This window comes from Hydra viridissima, unplaced genomic scaffold (genome assembly GCF_058129835.1).
Source record: "Hydra viridissima isolate aposymbiotic clone 2 unplaced genomic scaffold, HvirCarnegie_v1 scaffold_16, whole genome shotgun sequence".
In the NCBI taxonomy this organism is placed as follows: Eukaryota; Metazoa; Cnidaria; class Hydrozoa; order Anthoathecata; family Hydridae; genus Hydra; species Hydra viridissima.
The window spans coordinates 6,940,387-6,961,495 of NW_028324315.1; the positions used below are offsets into that span (position 1 = coordinate 6,940,387).

Genomic DNA, 21,109 nt, shown 5'->3' on the forward strand with positions numbered 1-21,109 from the left:
TGCTCAGTCAGTTTGTGGTAGGGATAAAAGAGATGGGTTTATGGGAATCCGGGACGATACCGAGACGAGAGAAGAAGTCCCGGACAAAACAGGAGCTTTACAACTTCCCGGAATTTACATCTTTTTAACGGGACATAATGAGACATAACGAGACATACTAATTATTCCTTAATGTGAATTTTAGTATTCCGCTGAGAGCTCGGCCAACACAATTGTTTTTGCTACTTTATCGTAATTTAACTATGTACCCAGACTTAACAAGACAAATAAAAATTGAAATAAAAATTTGCATTTGTTTTATTCATTTTATTTCTAATATTATGCTGTAATGCACATTAACTAAATTTTATTGGCAATGAGGAGAAAACAAAAGTTTTAAATTACAAACTTTGTCAAAGAGTTCATTAAGTTGTGTCGCTAGTTGAAGGTGCATCAGTTGGGGCAGTGGATGGCCCAGCAAAAGGAGCTATTTAGCCTATCAAAAAATTAAAAAATCTGAACAAAACTTTTGAAAAGTTGCATAGCTGTAAGGTTTTTACGGAAGTGGCAAAATTTAAGATTTTACTAAAGGCAAAGATAAAGTTAAGATCTAGCTTTAGAGTTTTTGAGAATGCCCTACCGGGATCTTTGTCATTTTCTGAGGTTAGTTTTCAGGACTTGAATCGAACATAGTCATAGTTCTTTTGGATATAGAGCAACTTTTCAATATTTTTCGGCCGATGCTTGGTCCTTTTGTATGTTACTATGCTTCCTCCTGCAGAGAAGGCCTTCTCGGAAGTGGCCGAAGATGCTGAAATTGTCAGGTAACGCCGTGCTGCTTCAGCCAAAAGAGGTAAAGTCACTTCTAGTTTTGTTCAAAACCCAAGAATATTTTTCTGGGCCTTTTTCCTTTCGCAGGGATGCATAATCTTGTAGACACTCCATTCCTCGGTAATGTTGGACTTGCCCGAAGTTGCTGTGTGTTGAAAATGAAATTGAATAACGTCTTGAGCCAAGTTTGCAGTGGCCGCTGGTTGATCCATAATTTTGTTGAGCCATTTATAATGATTGGTGTGGTTTTCAACCAAGTACTTGTAGGTGTTATCATAGGTTTCAAACTTTTTGGATGCCACACCATTGTAGTAAAGATTAAGGAGATGACCAACACCAAGAAATATGGTATAAATGCCAGCATTGGCAAACCTTTTATCAAGCTTGGCTGAAAAAGTTTTTAAAAATGATTTGTTTGTATCTGACAAATCATCCTTGACCAATTCAACCCTGTTGGTGTGGTGCTGCAAATTATGGAGATCAACAACAACAATGTGTAGAGTCGGCTTTTTGCCTGCACTAAGTCTCTCAGATATCTTTGCCAACAGTTTGAGAGTAGGTAACAATTCCTCAAAGATTTTAAACTCCAATTCAGAGGGCACAAGAGAGGCAACATCTGCTGGGTCAATGTCTAGCCTTGCTTTAATTGCCAAAAGAGGTTCTTTCATGTCAAAGACACTTTGCACATACATGTATGTGCTGTTGGCAGTGATGAACTTTTTGTAGACAAACTTTGTAATATTTTCCTTTGAATTGGTCTCCATGGCAAGACAAAGGTCCCTGTTCATAGTTGCAATTTCGGCCTGGGTAATTTATGTCGAATGCAAACACTAGAAAAACTAAATTTCCTTTGCACTGATTATAAACGTGCATAACGGCGAGATCAGGCATATCACTTTAACTGTTGAACACAATTAATTTAACTCATGTAAAAAAGTACATTTTGTAATTTAACTTACTTGTTAAGCTTTTTGGCAATGTTGTTTGCAGTGTGCCTCTCACTGAACGGACTGACGGAAACGACAAACTTGTTCAGGGTCCACTCCTTGTCAATGTAATAACAGACAATTGTTGGTATGGATCAAAGTTCCTTGAAGTCATTAATGTCCGTGGTCAGAGCCATTCCTGGACATTCCAGTAGATCAGTTTCCAAAACTTTATCCACAGCCGTCTTGACATTGTCATACAACAAAGGCAGCTTGTACCTATAATAAACTGTGGCAGCCTTGATTTTCAGCCTTGGATCTAGGTAGCACATAAACTCCTTGAAAGGTCTTGCCTCAACAAAGCTGAATGGAAGATTTATCCTTGCTCCAATGATGGTAATATATCCTTAATTTATCCAATGTCAATGATGGTAACACATCTGGTATGCGTAAGTAGGTACTTTGACTATACTCAAACAGTGCCGGATGTAAAAGACTCACAAAAAATTTAAAGAATAAACTAAAATCCAGGAGCTATATGTTGACGTGCCCATTCTCCGGAGAGTACTGGTATAGCCTTGCCATTTCCTAAAAAATGAAACTATTTTACGCGGGTCTTACAAAGTTTGGACAATTCAACTAACGACAGTTCAACTTTACTATACCAATTTAGTATTTCACTAATTTAACAAAATTATTACTTTTTTTTATTAAAATAACATTTATACATAAAAACATTCAAAGCATTCAAAATTGGTCCTTAATATTACTGCCAAGTTGTCTTGGCATTAAAATGCAACCAATTCTGTCAAGCTGCATATTAATAATCAAGAATTTAACTTGTTAATCCTTAATCTAAGCGTTCGGAATAACTCGTTTGTCTTGAATCGTTGTGGCATGTCTTGTTTTGTCACGTATCTTAATAGAATGTCTCGTATCGTTATGCCACATCTCGAATTGTTATGGCATTAATATATATGTCATTGAGGCAGATAGATATAAATATCTGTCTCAATTATATATATTAACTAGATATCTAACTTCAAAAAAATTCCGTTAGAAAAAGTAAAGCAAGTTTTAAACCCACTCTATTTAAACTGATAATTGATCTGTCTCGTAACTTTCATAATTATCCGAGACATAATTATTAAATTCCGAGACAAAAATTATGTCCGGATTTATAACTTTATTCCGGGATAATCTTTTCCTTTGTCTCGTTATTTTTTTCCGGGAATGTTCTCGACCCGAAACAAAAATCTAACGGGTTATCGAGCACCGACAGCTAAGAAACCGAAACCAAAAAATTACCGGGTACCCATTCGGGTATGGAACTTTTTTTTTACCCGAAAACCCGAACCCGTTCGGTTTTTGGCGTTATCACCGTTCGGGTCCCGAAACTAAGTAAAAGATTTTTAAAAATTGTGAAAATCGCTAAAAGTCGCTAAACATTTGCAACGAGTTATTGCTTACTGTAATTTTAGCATCTTTGGAAGATTCTGTGAAATGTATCATGTAAAATTTAAAAAATGTACTGAATAAAACTTACTTAAGCAGGGAATTAATTAATGAAGTGTTTGATTAAACAGATTGAGTCCACAGTAAATTAAACAACATGAGTAAATGAAAGAGGTCTAATGATGTGAAAATATATGCAGTTTTGGTACCAAAAGTTAACTTTCTAAACACACTAGTTGCCATAGTCATCATTGAAATAAAACACTGGCAAGTATAGCATTTCCTTTTAAAGTTTTTACCCTACACTTATTACGAATAAACATTTAACGTTTGGAGATGTGCTGATTCGGAGACTGTTTTCATGAGTTTCTTAGCAAGAAATAAATTGGAAGAATTCTAAACCACTTTAAAAAAATAATTTTTCACATATTCTTTGTCATTTTCAATGTCATACATGTCCATAATGCTAATTGCGTCAATAGGGGCTTCCTCGATTTCATCATTCGGGTCCTCATTGGAATAGATGAAGAACTTTTGGTTTCTAAGCAGAATTTGAGCAACATTTTTCTCTCAAACTGAGAGTAGATGCTCTTGATGAAGAAGAGTTTTCAGCTTTCAGAGGATCTATACGGTTTTTTCCCTTCGTGACTGTCAGGCTGGCAGCGCTGAACAAGCGCTCTAAGGATGCTAAACTTGCTGCAATGCTCAGGATAGCAAAGACAGTCTTGGAAAGAATTGGATAGATGTTCCGTTTTGTCACCCAGAACTGCATTAGCTTTCCCATCCATGCAGAAACTACCTCAGCATCATTTTCATAGGTAAAAAGTTCTTCTTTCAATCCAGTCGCGCTCTTCTTCTGCTTCTTTGACTGGATAAAACTCGAAAAGAAGCTTCCATACTGTGAGTGCTAAAGGCTGTCGTCGACGAGAAATGGTTCAATCTCGGAGTTTTCTTCCCCACTTTTTTCAAAAAAACTTGACAAGAGCTCTTTGATACCTTCTTCAGAATCCTTGGCCACATTCTGGAGATTGAATTTTGTTTCTTTGAGCCTGGTTTTCAAGAACATAATTTATTGGTCTGAAAAATATAAAAGAGAATTTTAAAACTAGACTTTCATGAGCAAAAAGGCTGACTTTAAAGGGCAGGTAGTCAGACTTTTTCATACTTTAACAAATTTGTCTCCAAATATTTACATCTATTTTAGATCATTAGTAGTACTTAATTATATTAACAACTTTAGATGTAACTTTTGACAATTGGCACGTCTAATGGTGGATTAGGAACTTGCACAAAAGTGGGCTCTTGTTTCTCTTGCCAGTTTGTTTTTGCAACTTAGCCTGTTTGTTTTTGCAACATTGTAACTTTTGACAAATAATATTTTAAAATGATTTTTCACTCACATTTGTAAGGGTCTTATTCTTCGGTTTCGCTTTCGATGATAGTGTTGGGCTTTTTCTTTTTCACGTTCACTTTCTTCTTCGTTTTCAGTATCAACATCGCCTAGACTTTGTCATGACAGAGCACTTGACTGGCTAGCAAACATTTTCGAAATGTTTTTCTCTTTTACGCACGTCCGATTTTAAACTCAAAATTTTAAAATTACAACCTTTTAACATCGTTTCAAGAAACTGAAAAGGAAACAACTCTGACACACAATGATGGTTTACAATCGCTTTTACTGGTTTTTGGCAAACCTTAGATTTTTTGTAACAACCAATCAGAGTCGAGCATTTCAAATAAAGGGTGAGATAAATTAATTTTGCCTAACGGATTGTGTGAAAAGCATAAGGAAACTTATTAAATTTTGTCTACTGCCAAAAGGCCAAGCAAAAATGTAATTATTGCGAGTATTACGGTTATATTCCACTTCGGTAACTTTTTTAGAAATATCAGTTATTTTTTAACAAAAAGAACCTTTTTCACAGAACACCCGATAGAACCATTCGGGAAATCGGGTTCGGTTCGGGTAATTGGGTTCGGGAACAGATAGGATCAATAACTTTCGGGAACCAGTTATTTAAATTGCCCAAAAATTTGAGTCGGGTAGGGTATGAAAAAGTTCAACTACCCAATTTATCGACGTTATCGGGTAATACCCGTTCGTGTAATCGGAGTCCGATAAAACTAATTTTAGCTTTTATTGGTGTCCAATACCCGTTTGGGTCGCGACTCGTTTGGTTCCTATCGGGACCCGGACATTCTATGGCTGAGAGAATTCCAGTCTCTTTATTATATATATATATATATATATATATATATATATATATATATATATATACACACATATAAATATATATAAAAAGTTGATTTCCTTCTGGACAAAACAAGTGCAACTCGACAAAATATTGACCAAGCTGTATTTCGCTATTAATATTTCGTGGGGAATCATTTGCTGTCGATTACAGCCTTGCATCTTCGAGGCATAGATTCGATCAGGTGATCAATGAAACTTTGTAGAATCACTGCCCAGGCCTTTTGGATTTGTTCAAACAGTTGATCCTTATTACGAACACCTTCACAATTAATTCTGCGGTTGACGATCTCCCACAGGTTCTCGATAGGGTTGAGATCCGGAGATTGAGGCGGCCAATCCATCACCGATAGGTGGTTGTCTTGAAACCACTGCTTGACTCTTTTTGCAGTGTGTTTCGGATCGTTGTCTTGCTGAAAAACCCATTTTATTGGCATATTCCATTCAGCATAAGGTCACATAACATCTTTCAGGATATTTTTATACATGAAACGGTCCATTATTTCGTTTCGATGTATTGGACCTAGAACGTTAGCAGAAAAACACCCCCAGACCATTACATTGCCTCCACCATGCTTCACGGTCGTATGGCAGTAACGTAAATCGAGGCCTTTTCCGGCCGGTCGACGTACACGGCAAATGCCATCGCTCCCAATGATGTTGAACTTCGATTCATCACTGAACAGGACAGTTCACCATTTCTGCACATTCCAGTCAATATGAGATGTAGCAAACATGAGTCTTTTCTTCTGGTTTTTTAGTGAAATCAGCGGTTTCTTTGCAGGGCGTCGAGAAAACAATCCGGCTTCAACAGCACGTCGTCTGATTGTTCGGTCCGATACAGGCAGCTCTAACTGCTTTTGTATCTCGACTGATGATATCCAGGGATCCTTCTTGACGGATGTGACGATCATAGAATCCTCTCTAGAGGTGGTGGAACGTGGTCTTCCACTTTTGTTATCTGCTGCCAACTTCCCCGTAGAACGATATTTGGAACATAGTCTCGATACAGTCCATTTTTTCACGCGATATTTATCACAAATACTTTTTTGTGATATTCCACTTACGTAATCGCCAATAATTTTCTTTCTTAGTTCCAATCCAAGACTGTCGGGAGCCATTTTTACACTTGAAGTCATAAAAATAACAAAAATAAATAATCACGCTTCTCAAGGCTTACCGTGTTACATTTACCTTGTGATGATACAATAATACTCTGTGGAACACAACGTCTTGGTTGGATGTGGACTGTATTGATGTAATGAAACACTTGTTGTATTTCAATTCTTGTATCGATGTTCTTTGATAAAACACTTTGATAAAACTCACTTCGATAAACTGTCTTGATAATACTGACTGATTGACTACCATATACTGACTGAATTACATGTCTCTTAAGTAGTAAAATGAACCTGTGTGAACCTGTTCTGGAAGATTCTAGATGTTTCTTTTCAATGCTTCTGGAAGCTTCTGAATGCGTCTGGATGCTTCTTAATATTTCTGGATATTTCTGGATGCTACTGGATGGTTCCAGATGCTTCTTGTGGAAACTTCTGAAAGCTTCTGCATGCTTCTGGAAATTCTGGAAACTTCTGGATACTTCCTTTAATTATTAAAAAACTTCCGTGACGTTGACACGGACCAGACTTAAGAAAATGAAACAAACCAGAAAAGTTGCACTTGTTTTGTCCGTTGCAAAATGGCACTTGTCAACGAAATTCTGCCTGTGTGCTGTCACCTGTCAGCTGATTGCCCATGTCATGGCATTCTGACTCCAGACTCCTGAACTGTTTTCTGTGGTAGTATAGTTCGTTTCGTTTTTAAGACATGTAAAATTAGGAACACTTTTTAGCATTGTTCGATGTTTGTTGCAATTGTTTTCTCCAATACTGTACATATATATATATATATATATATATATATATATATATATATATATATATATATATATATATATATATATATATATATATATATATATATATATATTCTTAGAGTAATAAATATTACTGAGTTATACATCTATAACTTCTTATGAATATCCTTTAAATAATATTTGGTCCTGGCAGTTAAAAATTTTTTTGTTAAAAATCTATGAATATTTTAATTGATCTTAAAGAAAGCTAGAGCTGTACTCAATCAATTGAGTTTTATGCAAGAGAGCGACTGGGAAGGGGTAGATCTGAATTTAATCTACCTGTATCAATTACATTTCCAATATCTGGCGTATATTGATCACCAATAACTACCATGTCAGCTAATGTAGGCTTATTTGAACATGATAAATTGGCAAGCTCCATCTGTAATCATCAAAACATCAAATTAGAAAAAACTAAGGATGGTATTCTCAAAATAGTTTTTGTTTCGATACGTTACGAAACGAGACTCGTAACGGAACTCTTCTCGAAATGTTTTTGAGTTACAAGAGTAAGGTTTTTAAACTTTCGGGAAATTCATTTCGATTGGGTCCCGGAAGTTACGAGAGTACCGATTGATTTTCGGGAAAAATAAAATACTTGAAACCATTTTTTCCCGAAACATTTCGATACATTTCGAGACCGCTCGACCATTGAAACAGTGTAATAAAATTTAAAAAAACTACGTTATTTAAATTACACACAGTAAATTTATTTTTTATTTTGGCCATCTTGGGTCATCATTGGCAATCAACATCCCATTTAGGCCAATTTGTAACACTTCTTCAAACTTCGTCACTCAATTGAGATTCAGTCCATTCAGATTTTCAATTTTTCACTTTTTTCACAAACAATCGATGACGTTTCACGATTTGGACTATTTCTAAATAAATCAACTATTCCAAGACTAGAGTTAATAGCGATGCGTTTTTTATCCTCTCTGATGTCTACCATGAGAAAGGAACTTAAAAACTTGAACATTGGTTGAATAATATGAATCAAACTTATCAAACCTTTGTACAAAATCGCTTGATAAAAATTTGTGATTTACTTCTTATTCAATTTTGTTATTACGTGAAGACTACACGAAATCCGGCTGACATATCCCGTGGATGCTCCTTCAAATATATTATTGATCATTACATTTGGTTTAAAGGCCCTGATTATCTTAATTACGTTTCAGTTTCATGGCCCTCTTACAATTTAAATGAACTTAAAGATAATGAAAGTAACTTACGTTTATTAGCTACCACCAGCTCCATTGACATTAATCTTGAGTTTATTGATATTGAACATTTTAGTATTTTTGAACGATTAAACAGAGTAACAGGCTGGAATCTGCGATTTGGAAACAATTTAAAGAGTCAAGTTCAGGAGACACATGTTACAATGGCACCAACATATAAATAGACCCATAAATAAACCTGTTCCTGTTAAATACGCTAGTCAAAAAGAAGTCATTGATGAACTTAAGCTAAAATTTGTAAATGAAAATGACATTCCCCTTGTAATTAAACATTGAAGGCGGGGGAGTGTTTTATCCTCAAGAAACTTATTTGCGTAGACTATTTTAGGACGGCCTAAATTTACGGCTTCTTGCTGTTAAGTGTAAATATCTTGAAGAAGCTTATAATTTTAGAGTAATAACCTTTAACGTTGATAAATATCACATTGATTTGACCTTCATAAAGCCTTTAGCTAAATAGATTTATTTCAAGATTCTTTAAATGGTAAGAAAGCGGCTTTCAAACTTGCGGTCCCAATGAGACATGAAGAAAGATTCTACCAAGGTATCACGAGGATGGAGAGCAACTATCAAGGCAAATGGAACCCCAGCATGCTAGGAAACTTCTGCTGGATGCTCTTGCGTGACATCCCGGAAGCAAAGTACACCAAATCTTCAAAGAAAACACACTTGACTGTCTGTGATACTATGAATTGTGTAAAAGTATATTTATAAACGGATAATTCTACCCATTAAGAATCTTACGTCTATTTAAACTGAGCTTAAGACTTCAATTTGCTGATTTCTATACTTGCTTTAACCAATTTAAATTTTATTTACCCCCTTCAAAGATTTTAAGGTTTTACTAATTCCAAAGGATAGTTATTGTGAACTTACGAGAACTTTAACAAATGCGGTGTGTAATAAAGATACCCAGAGAAAACTTCATTCACTCTTATGTTATGGTACTTTTTTGAAACTGTTGGCATTTAAAACTGCTATAATCTTTTTTTTTTTTATAAAGAAAAGAGTAATAAAAAAACATTACCCTAACAGTTTTTTCTAAACATTAAGGCACAAAGACGCACCACTGCTAGGTACACAGCAGCTGTACAGTCAGCTGACTGTCAGAGCCTGTCATCAGCCTGCAATGGGTTTCCGACGCTGGGCCAGCAGCTACATTTACAGCAGTTGAGAGGGCTCAATCTCCTTCTCTCTGGGTAGTGTTGTATAAGTGCTGGAAAAAAAAAGATCTTTTTAAATACCAAAATTATTTAGGAATTCATTGTAGTTATCAGATTTTGTAATAGCTCTTGAAGTCTTTACTTTTAATCCTTGTAAAATAAATTTCATAACTAACTTTGAACTAAAGTAAACTTATTGTGGCAAAAGCATGACTATTAATGGTATAGTAAATGCTAGAAATTGAAGAATTAAAAGATAGCTAGCACTGTACTTTAACCATGAGAAGTCCATGTAAAACTGGTACAGCTGTCATTGTGATTGCCAAGTATTGTTATACAGTTAATTCCAATATAATAATTCTTCAACCAAAAAACAAATGAATTGATAATAATACTAATGGTCTTCTTAGCTTTACTCAGTAAAAACTCCGTAATATTACAAACTCAAGCATGTTTCTTTTGATATTTACAAACTTCGGTAACGGTATGCAATTTCCTGTCGCTCAAAAATATTCCCTCAACACATTCGGAACTCACATGGCCTAATGTTTATAAATATCAAAAAAATTCTCGTATTAGAAATCTTCCATTCTTTTTGAAAAATCCATATTTCTTTTTCTTTACCTCTTTCAAAATCTTTTTCCTCTCTTCACAAAAACTCGTTTTATAAAAATCTCCCAAAAAAACTCCTAAAAATCCTCCTATCAAATCTCTCATAAAATCTCCTAATATATTCTTCTTATAATTATGCTAAAATTCTCCCATCAAGTTCTTCTAGAATCTCTCAATCGTTCTTTTTATCTGCATATCCGCAGATAGTTCTTAATTCAAATGTTGTCTCAGCATTAAAAACTATTTTATTTTTAATTTCGTTTAATGTTTTTGTTTTTTCTAATTATCTTTTGGTTTGCGTTTTTTTCACGTCTCTAATTGCTTACAAAAGTCATAAAATAAATACAGAACTGTCGCGTATTAATTGAACTATTATCATATTATAAGTGTACTTACAACTTTCTTTAGTCGATATTTTTTAAACACTAATGGGAATGTTTTATCTTTCATGCTATTGCACACGCTTGTCCACCTAGTGTTTCAGCTGTCTCGCATTTCTCTTCGAACGAATATGTTAAATGTTTAGGTGAGGTAAAACTTATAGCTTTGTGTTTATTTCTTTGGTTTTTCCTCCTCACAACATTGTGTAGTTTAGGCTTTACAGACAGCGAATCGCGAAGCATTGCAATTTAACACTAACTTAAGCTTGATACTAAAAATTTCAAGAGAATATATGCACCATGTAGTTTGGAAGATAAACCCACCGTGACAGGACCATTTTTAAACGTTAAGTTAATTGATTGAATTGGTGTTTCTGTATCTGTAAATGACGAAAATGAATAGAGCGTTGTTGGGAAAAGAAACAAATACCAATTACACCAAACACCGCAACTTAGATCATTGGATGAACATTTTTTTTAAAAGTTGAGGTATTGTTTATATGGAATTTTATGGTATAGTAGTCAATTAAAACAAAGTTCAACAACAGAAAATATACCGGGTGGCTACAATTAATGCGCACCTTTTTTTAAAATTTCCCGCCAAAATCTGTAGACGTCCATTGATAAATATTTTTTCGTTTGATTTTTGTAACTTAACGTAAATTTAACTAAAAAAATTAAATAATTGATCCTTTATTACCATATAAAAATGAATTTTCAAGGAAAAAGAGAAGCTGTAGTGGCAATATTAGAAGCCAAAAACAACCTGTGAACATCGTCAGGGTCCTAAACGTTTCAAAACCAACTGTTTTCAAGATAAAACGTAATCTTGAAGCATATGGACGACCTCTGAAGCCCTAAAAACAGTAAAAGTGTAAGGTGAGAACTCCAGAGCTGACTTGTAAAGTCAGAAACAAGATCGCCTACAACCGAGTGAGATCAATGAGAAAGATGGCCAAGGAACTCAAGCTTTCTAAAAACAATATCAGAAATGTGGTCAAAATTGACCTGAAAGCTAAGTCAAGACCTAGAACAAGAAGTCAACTCTTGACAGAGAGGTTGAGGAGCCTCAGACACCAAAGATAAAACCCTGGGTTTTTTGAAAAAGTCCAGGTCAGTTCTTTTTTTTTCTGATCAGAAACACATCTTAGTTGACAAGACTTTTAATCAAAGAAATGTGTCAATAAATATCAGGAGTGTTGGGCATTTAAAACATTCAAGTTAGCTGATGATTTTTGAACATTTAGCATCAGATGGCAAAAAGATGCCTCTTCTTTACTTTGTTTGTAGATTTAGGTTAACACTGATTGATACCTTGATATATTACAACATTTTGAACTTCTATGGGTCCAAGGCAACTATCAAGACGCATTAGACATAGTGTTTGTCCAAGATGGTGCACCTTGTCATAACTCAAAACGAACTCAAAACTGGCTCAGTGACAACCTCAACTTCTGGATCGAGGAAATGTGGCCTTCCAGCAGTCCATGTTTATATCCTTTAGATTTTACAGTCTGGGCTAATGTTGAAGCAGAAACTTGCAAACAGCAACAGCCTATTTTGGACTTGTTGAAATGTTCTGTGAAGTCAGCATGGAACAAGATGACAATATGAATAGCTGTCAAGATTCAGGTCAAGAGTTGAGGCTGTCATTCACGCTAAAAGCGGGCTTTTTGAATTAATATATTCTACAATTTGTGATGTAAATTTTGTCCGAAAATGAAATTTTCTAAAAAAATTTTCTTCCCAGTTTTTTTGAGCTCGAATTAAATTTTCAAAAAGGTGCGCAATAGTTGTAGCCTCTAGTTTGTAGTATTTAGCAATGTAAAAGTAGAAAATACATTGCATAATATAAAAAGAGAATACATATACAATAATTAAAAATGGAACATTTATACAGTAATATAAAAATTTAAAATAAAGCCCTATTAATAAAGCGGCATATTGAAATCATCACATCACCAAAACTCTTAAAGTCATCAAGAAACCACCTATCAGAGGCTTTACTCAGTAATAATGTTTATGCAAAACATAAACCAAATTGGCAAAAAAATGGTCTAATTTAAAATAACAGAGATGAAAAATTATGACTTTTTTCTTACTTATCCAAATAAAATTAAAAACAATTGGTGGTTTTTAACTGAAAAATAACAGAGATGAAAAATTATGTTGTGAAAATTTATTTTGTACAGCTATTTGAAATAAAGCGATTGTAGATTGGCTGAAACTTTTGAGTTGCAATCAATGGGCATAAAAAAAACTCCCTCCACAAAAGTGGTTTCAACCGATAAGTGAGAAGAATTTTCCTAGAAAAATCATACGAGGGAACCATCTTAATTGTACCACAGGACTAAAAAATGACAAACGCGAGGTTTTAGCTCAATCGGACAAAGCTAACCGGCGCCTAAAATAAAATTGAGTATAACTTTTTTGGCTGTTCCCAAAGAAACGCTCTGCGCAGGGTGTTAGTGCAGACCCACTGGATCATTCTAATACAGTATATAAAACGAAACTATTTAGTCCGAGAAAATGTGCATGGGTGACTATGGACCAATTAGAATGTTTCGCAATTTTAGTCCTCATAACGTGATGAAGTCAAGTTTGTCCACTTGAATATGGGAGAGAACTTGCTTGACATTTTCAAAGTTCTCTGAGAGAATATAGACTTTTGCAAAGAACTATAATGAGTGGCTCTGTGACATCTCTGCTGCTGGTCATGTTCAGTGTTGTCTGGTTAAAGTACTCCGAGAACTTTTTTGTTGACCTCTCGAAACTTGCTCAACAAGTATGGTGGTTTTCACTTAATTTAGAGTTGATGCCAGCTTCTTGATTTAACAAGCCTGTGTTGACTTGAACTTCAGCAAGCTGTAAATTTTGAGCTGTTGTCAAACAACTTTCTTGCACTTGAAGAACCTGTTAATAATAACATTAGATTGAAATTAGTTTTTATATTATCAATGTCAGGTCAGCTAACAGCATATAATTTAAAAAACTATATTTGATAGCTGATCTATGCTATTCAGTGTGTACATACTTTGAATAAAGACTTTACCTAGAGTCAGAGTAAGAGGGCGACCACCTTTGGCTTGTGAAATTTGGACAGTTCAATGAGTAGATGCATCTTTGGTGCCATTCACAGATGATGCAATGTAAATCACTGAGGGTCTTGAGGCGCAAGAGACCCTTAACTCATGTTCTCTCTGAACTATGACTGTGTGCAGTTGTGTGGACGCCCTTTCTCAACAAGATTCAGACTTGAGCACCTTTTATCTGCCTACACTCTTTGCGGCTTATGAATCCTCTGAAGCAGGTGCCTTTCGATAGGTTTCAACTTTCCCATCTGACAGATCAGGCATTCACAACTTGTGTCCCTTGTGTCTAGCCTTGGCGTGATTGTGTTAAACTTGAAAAGGGAAGGAAGGATTACACTCTCACCATCGCACTTTTTCACCGAGCCACACGGCATAGCTCAAATATTTCTTGTGAAACTCTTGAGTCAGTGAAATCCATTTCGGTGGCCGAGATAGTTTGAATCTTCTCTTCAATAAAGCTTGTTACCTGCTTTGAATACTTTCCGATGCACAGGAAACATACAGCTTTCCGACAATAATCATGCGTTTTAGCTTTGTTGCGCATTTTGCCTAGGAGTTTGAGGTCTAAAGTAATTTTGCTAATCAAATCATGTTAAACGTATCGCGTTTGGATTTTTTAGTGTTGTATAAACAACTAATGTTCCCCTTGGGAAAATGTATAAATGTCTTGGTTATGGGAGCATTTCTCACTCTTGCAGTCAACTATCAAACATTAACAGACTTATATCAATTCAAAAATATGAGGTTTTAACGTTTAACAAACACTATTTAAGAGATAAAAAAAGTTCTGATTGGATTAAGAGTTGTAATTGATAGAGTTTGAAGTGGTATTAAATAAATAACCGATTATAACTCATGCAAAACGAAATATGAAGAACAGCGACTATATCTTCTACAAGTATTTGGTCAATGTCGGGCGAAATTTCAAAGGCTTGTATAAGAAGGCTTAAAAGCCTCTGCCTTTTCAAAAATGAACTAAAGTGTAAGCTAGTTTTATGTATAAAAAACTATTTGTATTATAAATATAATATTGCATATTCGTTTACAATTTTTTTCCCCAAATGAAAACACAATGCAAAAAGAATTTTAAAAAGTTCAATTATTATTACTATTCTTCATTGGCTAAAGGCTTTCTAAAATTCAAAACAGTTCAAACAGATAGATAAGTTATAAAAAATGTTAATCAAATAAATAACAAATTTGATTAAGTTTAAGCAACCAGATTGCTTAAAATTTAATAATGTATTTACCTAGTTAAAAAAACAGTTACAGATTTACTGCACATTTTACAAAACAAATAGGTCCCATGAAATTTAAGACAAGGCTGTTTTATTACAAGTTCCCTCAATTTACGTGAGACTATATATTTAAATATTTTTAATTTGCTATTGAAGAATTATCAAAGTGGCAATAATTTATCTTTTGTAACTTACTGTTTAATAAAGGTAACATTTTGTAAACAAAGCTTTTATTCTAACATAAAAATTTATAATATATCTATTATAAATTACATTTTGTTAAGATTAATAGCATTCTTGTTTTAAAGTTAATTGATTAATTGATTAATTTGTAAGTTTTTAATCGATTAATCAAAAACCAATAAAAAAAAAACTTTAGATAATTAACCCATTTAGTTTGCAATATTTGACAAATATTTTTTGATAATAAGGAATAATGGCCTAATCTACACAACAAATAACTAAACAATGTCAAAGTAAAAAGAGTTGCCGAGAGTTTACATTAAACAATGTCTAACCATTTGGGTAGCGTTAAAGATAAATGCTAATAACAATAATATATTTGATATATAATAAGCTCAAACTAATTTTATCAAGTTTTTCTCTTGATTCAATGTGTTTGCTTTAGACTTCTGTCAACTTATAAAATGCAAAGTTTGCTAACATTATGTCTCACCATTGTTTGAACTTGCAGTTCAAAATAAATAAACACTTTTATTGAAAATACTAAATGGTTCTTCAGTTTTTGGTTTGTCAACTTTGCCGAATCAACCAGAAGACCGAAGGCAACAAATAATTCCAACGCTTTCAAAACAACGAAAATATAAATAACCACCCTTTATGTATATATACATACATAAAAAAAGATTTCTTTCAAAATAGTGCGAAAACAAGAATTTTGTTTGACGAGTCGAAAACTTGTAAACTTTTATAAAAGAATCTTTTTCTTTAAATCCGAAAAAAAGACAATAATTGGTGATGGAAATAAATTTTTAATTTCAAAAAACTTTCAGATAGTCCTAAATAAAAGATCTCCCAAAAAACATTTGGGTTCATAAATAAGGATTCTCTTTCGTAGCGTCTCTGATTAAACAAATAATTTTTTTTTGTGAATGGTTTTTTTTTTAAAAAAACGCTCACGAAATAATCAAACAAATTTAGAAAAGTGGTAAAGTAACTAATGAGTTTATAGAACATCTAAGATATTTCTATTTAGGATTTTCATCTGATTAAACTTAATGAACATCCTAAGTAGAAATATCACTGATATCAATTAATATAATAAATATTCGGTGATAATATATTGAAATGAAGAAATATAGATAAGCAAATAATAATTTTACGCCACGCAACTGGATAAAAACTCAGAAAAGATCAAATGGTTTATTAAACTTGCTCAATTTCAAATAAACTCTTATTGTATTATTTATTATATTATCAACGCCTACTTTGTTTGGAAGAGTTGTTTATTTGTCTCCATAAATTTCAAAACTCTTTCCTTTTTTGCCTGATATTATCTCGGACTGCAACCTTATATTGTCTGATATTATCTTGGACTGCAACCTTATATTGTCTGATATTATCTTGGAATGCAACCTTGGACTAAATGCAGAGCTTAAAAGTTCTTGTTAAGTCCAACACATTAAATGTAAATAGTTTCTTATTCTTAAATCCAAAACAAAAAGGCACCTGTAAAAATATAGTTTCACATTTAACTTTTTGAAACGCATTCATAAGTTTTGTTTTAAGCTCAATTTAGAAAGGAGGTTAAAAAAGAAAAGTTGATGAACGAAATTTTATCTGGGTATGTTTTGCATTTACGATGAGTACAACTGTTGATTGCTTTACTTTCTTTATGTAAAAAATTACCTGTTTAATACAGGTAACATTTTGTAAACAAAACTTTTATTATAATAAAGTTTACTATACCTATTATAATTTATATTTTGCTAAAAATAATAACATTCTTATTTTAAATTTAATTGATTAATTAGTTTTTAATCGATAAATCAACTATAAATAAAGTATTTACAGTAATCACCGATTCAGTTTGCAACTTTTAGCAAATACTTTCTGATAATACGGAATAACAGCCTAATGGACTTTGAGGACGGGGTTTTGTTATTTTATGTCGCGTCCCGTTAGTGATGGAGGCGGGAAAGTGTGATGGGGGCGGGAATAGAATGTAATGGCAGCGTGAGGTAAATACCGTGACAATAGTGATGCGAGCGTGAAAGTAGGGCACATTTAAAGTGGGATACGGTTACTTAGGGCTGTCATTGCATAGCGCAGATAGGAATAGGTGTGTGAAAGGAGCATGATACTTTTCAATAAAAATTGTTAACGCATGTAGTAAAATGATAATATTGTCTTAATTGATATGCATACAAAAATAGTAATACTTAGCACTCTTACTTATCTTACTCAATAAATATTCTTAATCTCATGAATATATATATTTTGTTCATATTAACTTATTCAAACAATAACACATTAATACAGATAATGACACATATTTAAAATCACTCAACTATTTTTTTCTCAAAAATTCTTCTAATAACTTTTTGGCTAGTTAACTTTAGACATCTTTTAAATAATAAGTTATTAAAAACAACCAATTTAAAGTAAAGTTATTAAATAAGATTGATAAAGTTTTTAAATGCCTGAACTTTTAAATAATTATTCTGTTTTTTTTTGCTAAAATGCGCTTGAATATCCTATAACATATATGCTTTTTATGCTAAAATATGCTTGAATATGTGTAAACATGCAAAAATACGCACGGAATGGAAAAATTTGCTAAAATAAGTTCCAACTAATAGGTTTTAAAATATACCTTTTTTAACTAAACAGACTAAAATTTTCTTTTATTTAAAATAAATGATACAGGAAAAAAAAAAAGGGTTTGAATGCTTTTAGGTTGTCCTAACAATCAAATATAGCATATATTGTAGTTTGAAAAACGTTTTTTTTATTACCAAGAATAGCATATTTTTGTATGGGACTTTATGACCATTCAAAAAGCTTGCTGCAAGTTTACAAGAAAAAAGGACAGATAGGAGAAGATGGAAATGTTCTACTCAAGAAGGAAGACTTCAACTGAATTCCGAATTTGTTGCCGCGAACGCGATTTAAGCTTACATGCTAATTAAATATACATGAGAAATTTGATATGGTATTGCTAGATTAAGCTCAAACATATTTGATCAACTTTTTTTCTTGATTTTTTTCAAGTTTATGACTCCATAAACAAGACTTTGTTTATGAAGTTAAAAACTTGTAAACTTTACTAAGAAAACTTTCTCCATCTTTAAATCCGATAAAAAGACAGCAATTACGGCGACGTAGGTAAATACTTAAGTATAAAAAAGTTTCAGGTTGTCCGAAAGTGATATGGGTTTAAAAAAGATTTTCTTTGCTCTCGGATTTCTCTAAATAAACAAACGAGTTTTTACATGACGTGATTTATGAGATGATCTAACAAGTTCATGAAAGTGTTAAGGTAATTATATTTTTTTATACAACAGTAAAATTTAAATAAAAAAGAAACTACAAAAACATTTTTGTCAAAACTTATTCTAGTAATATTTCAAACAAAATGTAAATGTTGATTTAAAAATGTAAAAACAGTTTAATTTTAACGGATTGCAAAATCGAAAAGTTATCGATAATCTCTCAAATGAAACAATAAAAGCCAACCTTGATGTTATTATTCTTAAATATCATTAAATAATTTTTTATCGAGAAGTACGTTTGTCGATGTTATCTGATTTCTTTCTACTAGCACAAAGGTAAATCATCTTTGGCCAATAACAACCTATACGTCTAGGGTAAAGCTACACATTGGGTACAGACAAACATTTTTAAGTGAAAAAACTCAACCATTGCACAAAAATTTAAACTAATGTTTAAAGTGCTTGTTAAATCAAGAAACCCTGATTAGGGTTGGGAATACCGGGATCCCGGATACCGGGATCCCGGTATTTTGAACAATTTATAGTTGCCGAAATACCGGTATTAAAAAAGTTGAATACCGCTATTTCGGTATTCGAAATAATTTCACCATTCGAAAGCTCATTTTAATTGATCTTATAAATGGAAACAAAATTCATCGTACAAAATTAAATGTGGGTATATATATACCAATATCATATATGATATTGGTTATTTTTAGTTAAATCAAAATATTATATAAAGTTCCAAACGGTAAGTTAAATTATACATTATAAATTATACATTTTATTACCTTTTAGAAAATTTGTATTTTATACCGATATGAATATTCAAGATTTTGAGGAGCATTCCAAAGCAAATTATAAAAATTTACCATGGTTTCATTTTTTAAGAGAAAAAGCACGACAGTGTGCTAAATGCAAATTGTGTAAGAAAATAATAAAAACACATGGAGGTTCTACAAGCGGTCTTCATACCCATTTAAAAACAATTCATAAAGTCAATTTGTTAAAAAGAGATGTAGGTAGCCCCACTGTTTTAGATTCTTCAGAATTTTTACAGACATCAAAACCTTCAGTAACTATAAACAACTTTTTTAAAAGTGGTAAAATGGATGATTCATTGCCAGCGATTTTAGCTAGGATGACTGCGTGTGATGGTTTATCATTCAATATTATTTGCACATCATATGATATCAGAAAAGGCTTAACAGCGAGAGGCTTTTCTAACATACCAAAGGATCACAAAACAATTCACAAAATGGTATTGAATTATAGTAAAAATATACGAGGCGACCCAGTAAACATCGAACAATTGGTAAGTAGTTGGCCCGATCCTAATAACCAACTATTAGCTACAGTTGGGCCAACAGTCGGCTATTTAGTTGGTACCGTGAAAAAAACGTAACGCTTTTACCAACACTTAGCCAACTGTTTTTAAACAATTGTTTGCCGTTAACGGCCCAACAGTAATAAAGCAGTTGGCTAACAGTTGGCACCATTACCGGCCCAACTATGTGATTTTTTTTCGCGATTTTTTAAATTCGCTTTTGCACTTAAATTGAAAGTGCAAAAGTTATAAATCATGTTTTGAATATTGCTTAATAACAAAGTATAACTTTGCTTTTTAATATTTAATTTTCTATTTAATAGTGATTGTTTGTATATCAGATTTTACCAGTCAAACAGTACAACTGTCCACACAAAATATTGTATCATTTATAGATAACTTAGTTGAATACACAAAATGAACCAATTTTTTATCATTACACATTTATTTCCAGACCATTAAAGAAAAATATTTACAAATAAAAAACAAAAAATATTATATTATTGTAGTAAATATTATTAAAGGTTTGAAATTAATATTGGCAGCTTTAATTAAAAACAATATTTTAAAACAGTAGTATTTAAAAACGTGGCGATTTCTTAGATATTATTAATAATAATTAAGAAAAATTAGAATTATAAATAAAATCAAGATAAATAAACTTTTATAAATTTGCAAAAGAAAATAATAACTAAATATTCTTTTCATTTATTAACTGCAACTGATCTTTTATAATCTTGCTTTTCGTCTGTCTATTTATTCGCCCATCTCCTTGATCAATTGCGCCCTGAAACCATCTTGAAACAATCGGGTAAATATCTTTATCCTTGGAATTCAGATACTGAATTCTTACTGTTGCTAAAAGAATAAAATGAAAATAAATTTAAAAACTCAATTTATTTTTTGTTTAAATATAAATTATTCTTAAGTTATTTTTAAGTTCTTATACGTATACTTTGCAAATCAAGAATTACATTAACTGGTTAGCAGTTTTAAAAATATGTGCATATGATAACCGAGAGCAATAAGCTTATAGGTTCAAGAAAAACTTTTATATGCTCTTTAAGAATCATATAGTTCAATACTTATAAATCATGGTTTACATTGGCAATTAACATCTCTAGTTAACAATAAAATACGGCATTGATAAGTTCAAGTCACCAAGGGACAATATAATATCTTACAAATTCACAACTAATGACAACACTGGTAATTGTCATAAGTGCTAACATATTATA

At 32.6% G+C, this 21,109-nt stretch overlaps 2 protein-coding genes across 5 annotated transcripts in view; one reads left to right on the top strand and one right to left on the bottom strand.

The window, feature by feature from the left end:
* Positions 1 to 21,109, top strand: part of LOC149877800 (uncharacterized) — a 171,477-nt gene that overhangs the window by 97,696 nt on the left and 52,672 nt on the right. The gene's annotated exons all lie outside the window — the stretch shown is intronic.
* The window catches only part of LOC145181285 (uncharacterized), a 14,029-nt gene continuing 11,473 nt past the window's right edge, over positions 18,554 to 21,109 (bottom strand). For all 3 annotated transcript variants that reach the window (XM_090073915.1, XM_090073913.1, XM_090073914.1), the window contains exon 11: positions 18,554 to 20,729. In XM_090073915.1, coding sequence (XP_089930041.1) covers positions 20,563 to 20,729 — 167 coding nt within the window. In that variant the 3' untranslated portion in view covers positions 18,554 to 20,562. The remainder of the gene's footprint in view (positions 20,730 to 21,109) is intronic.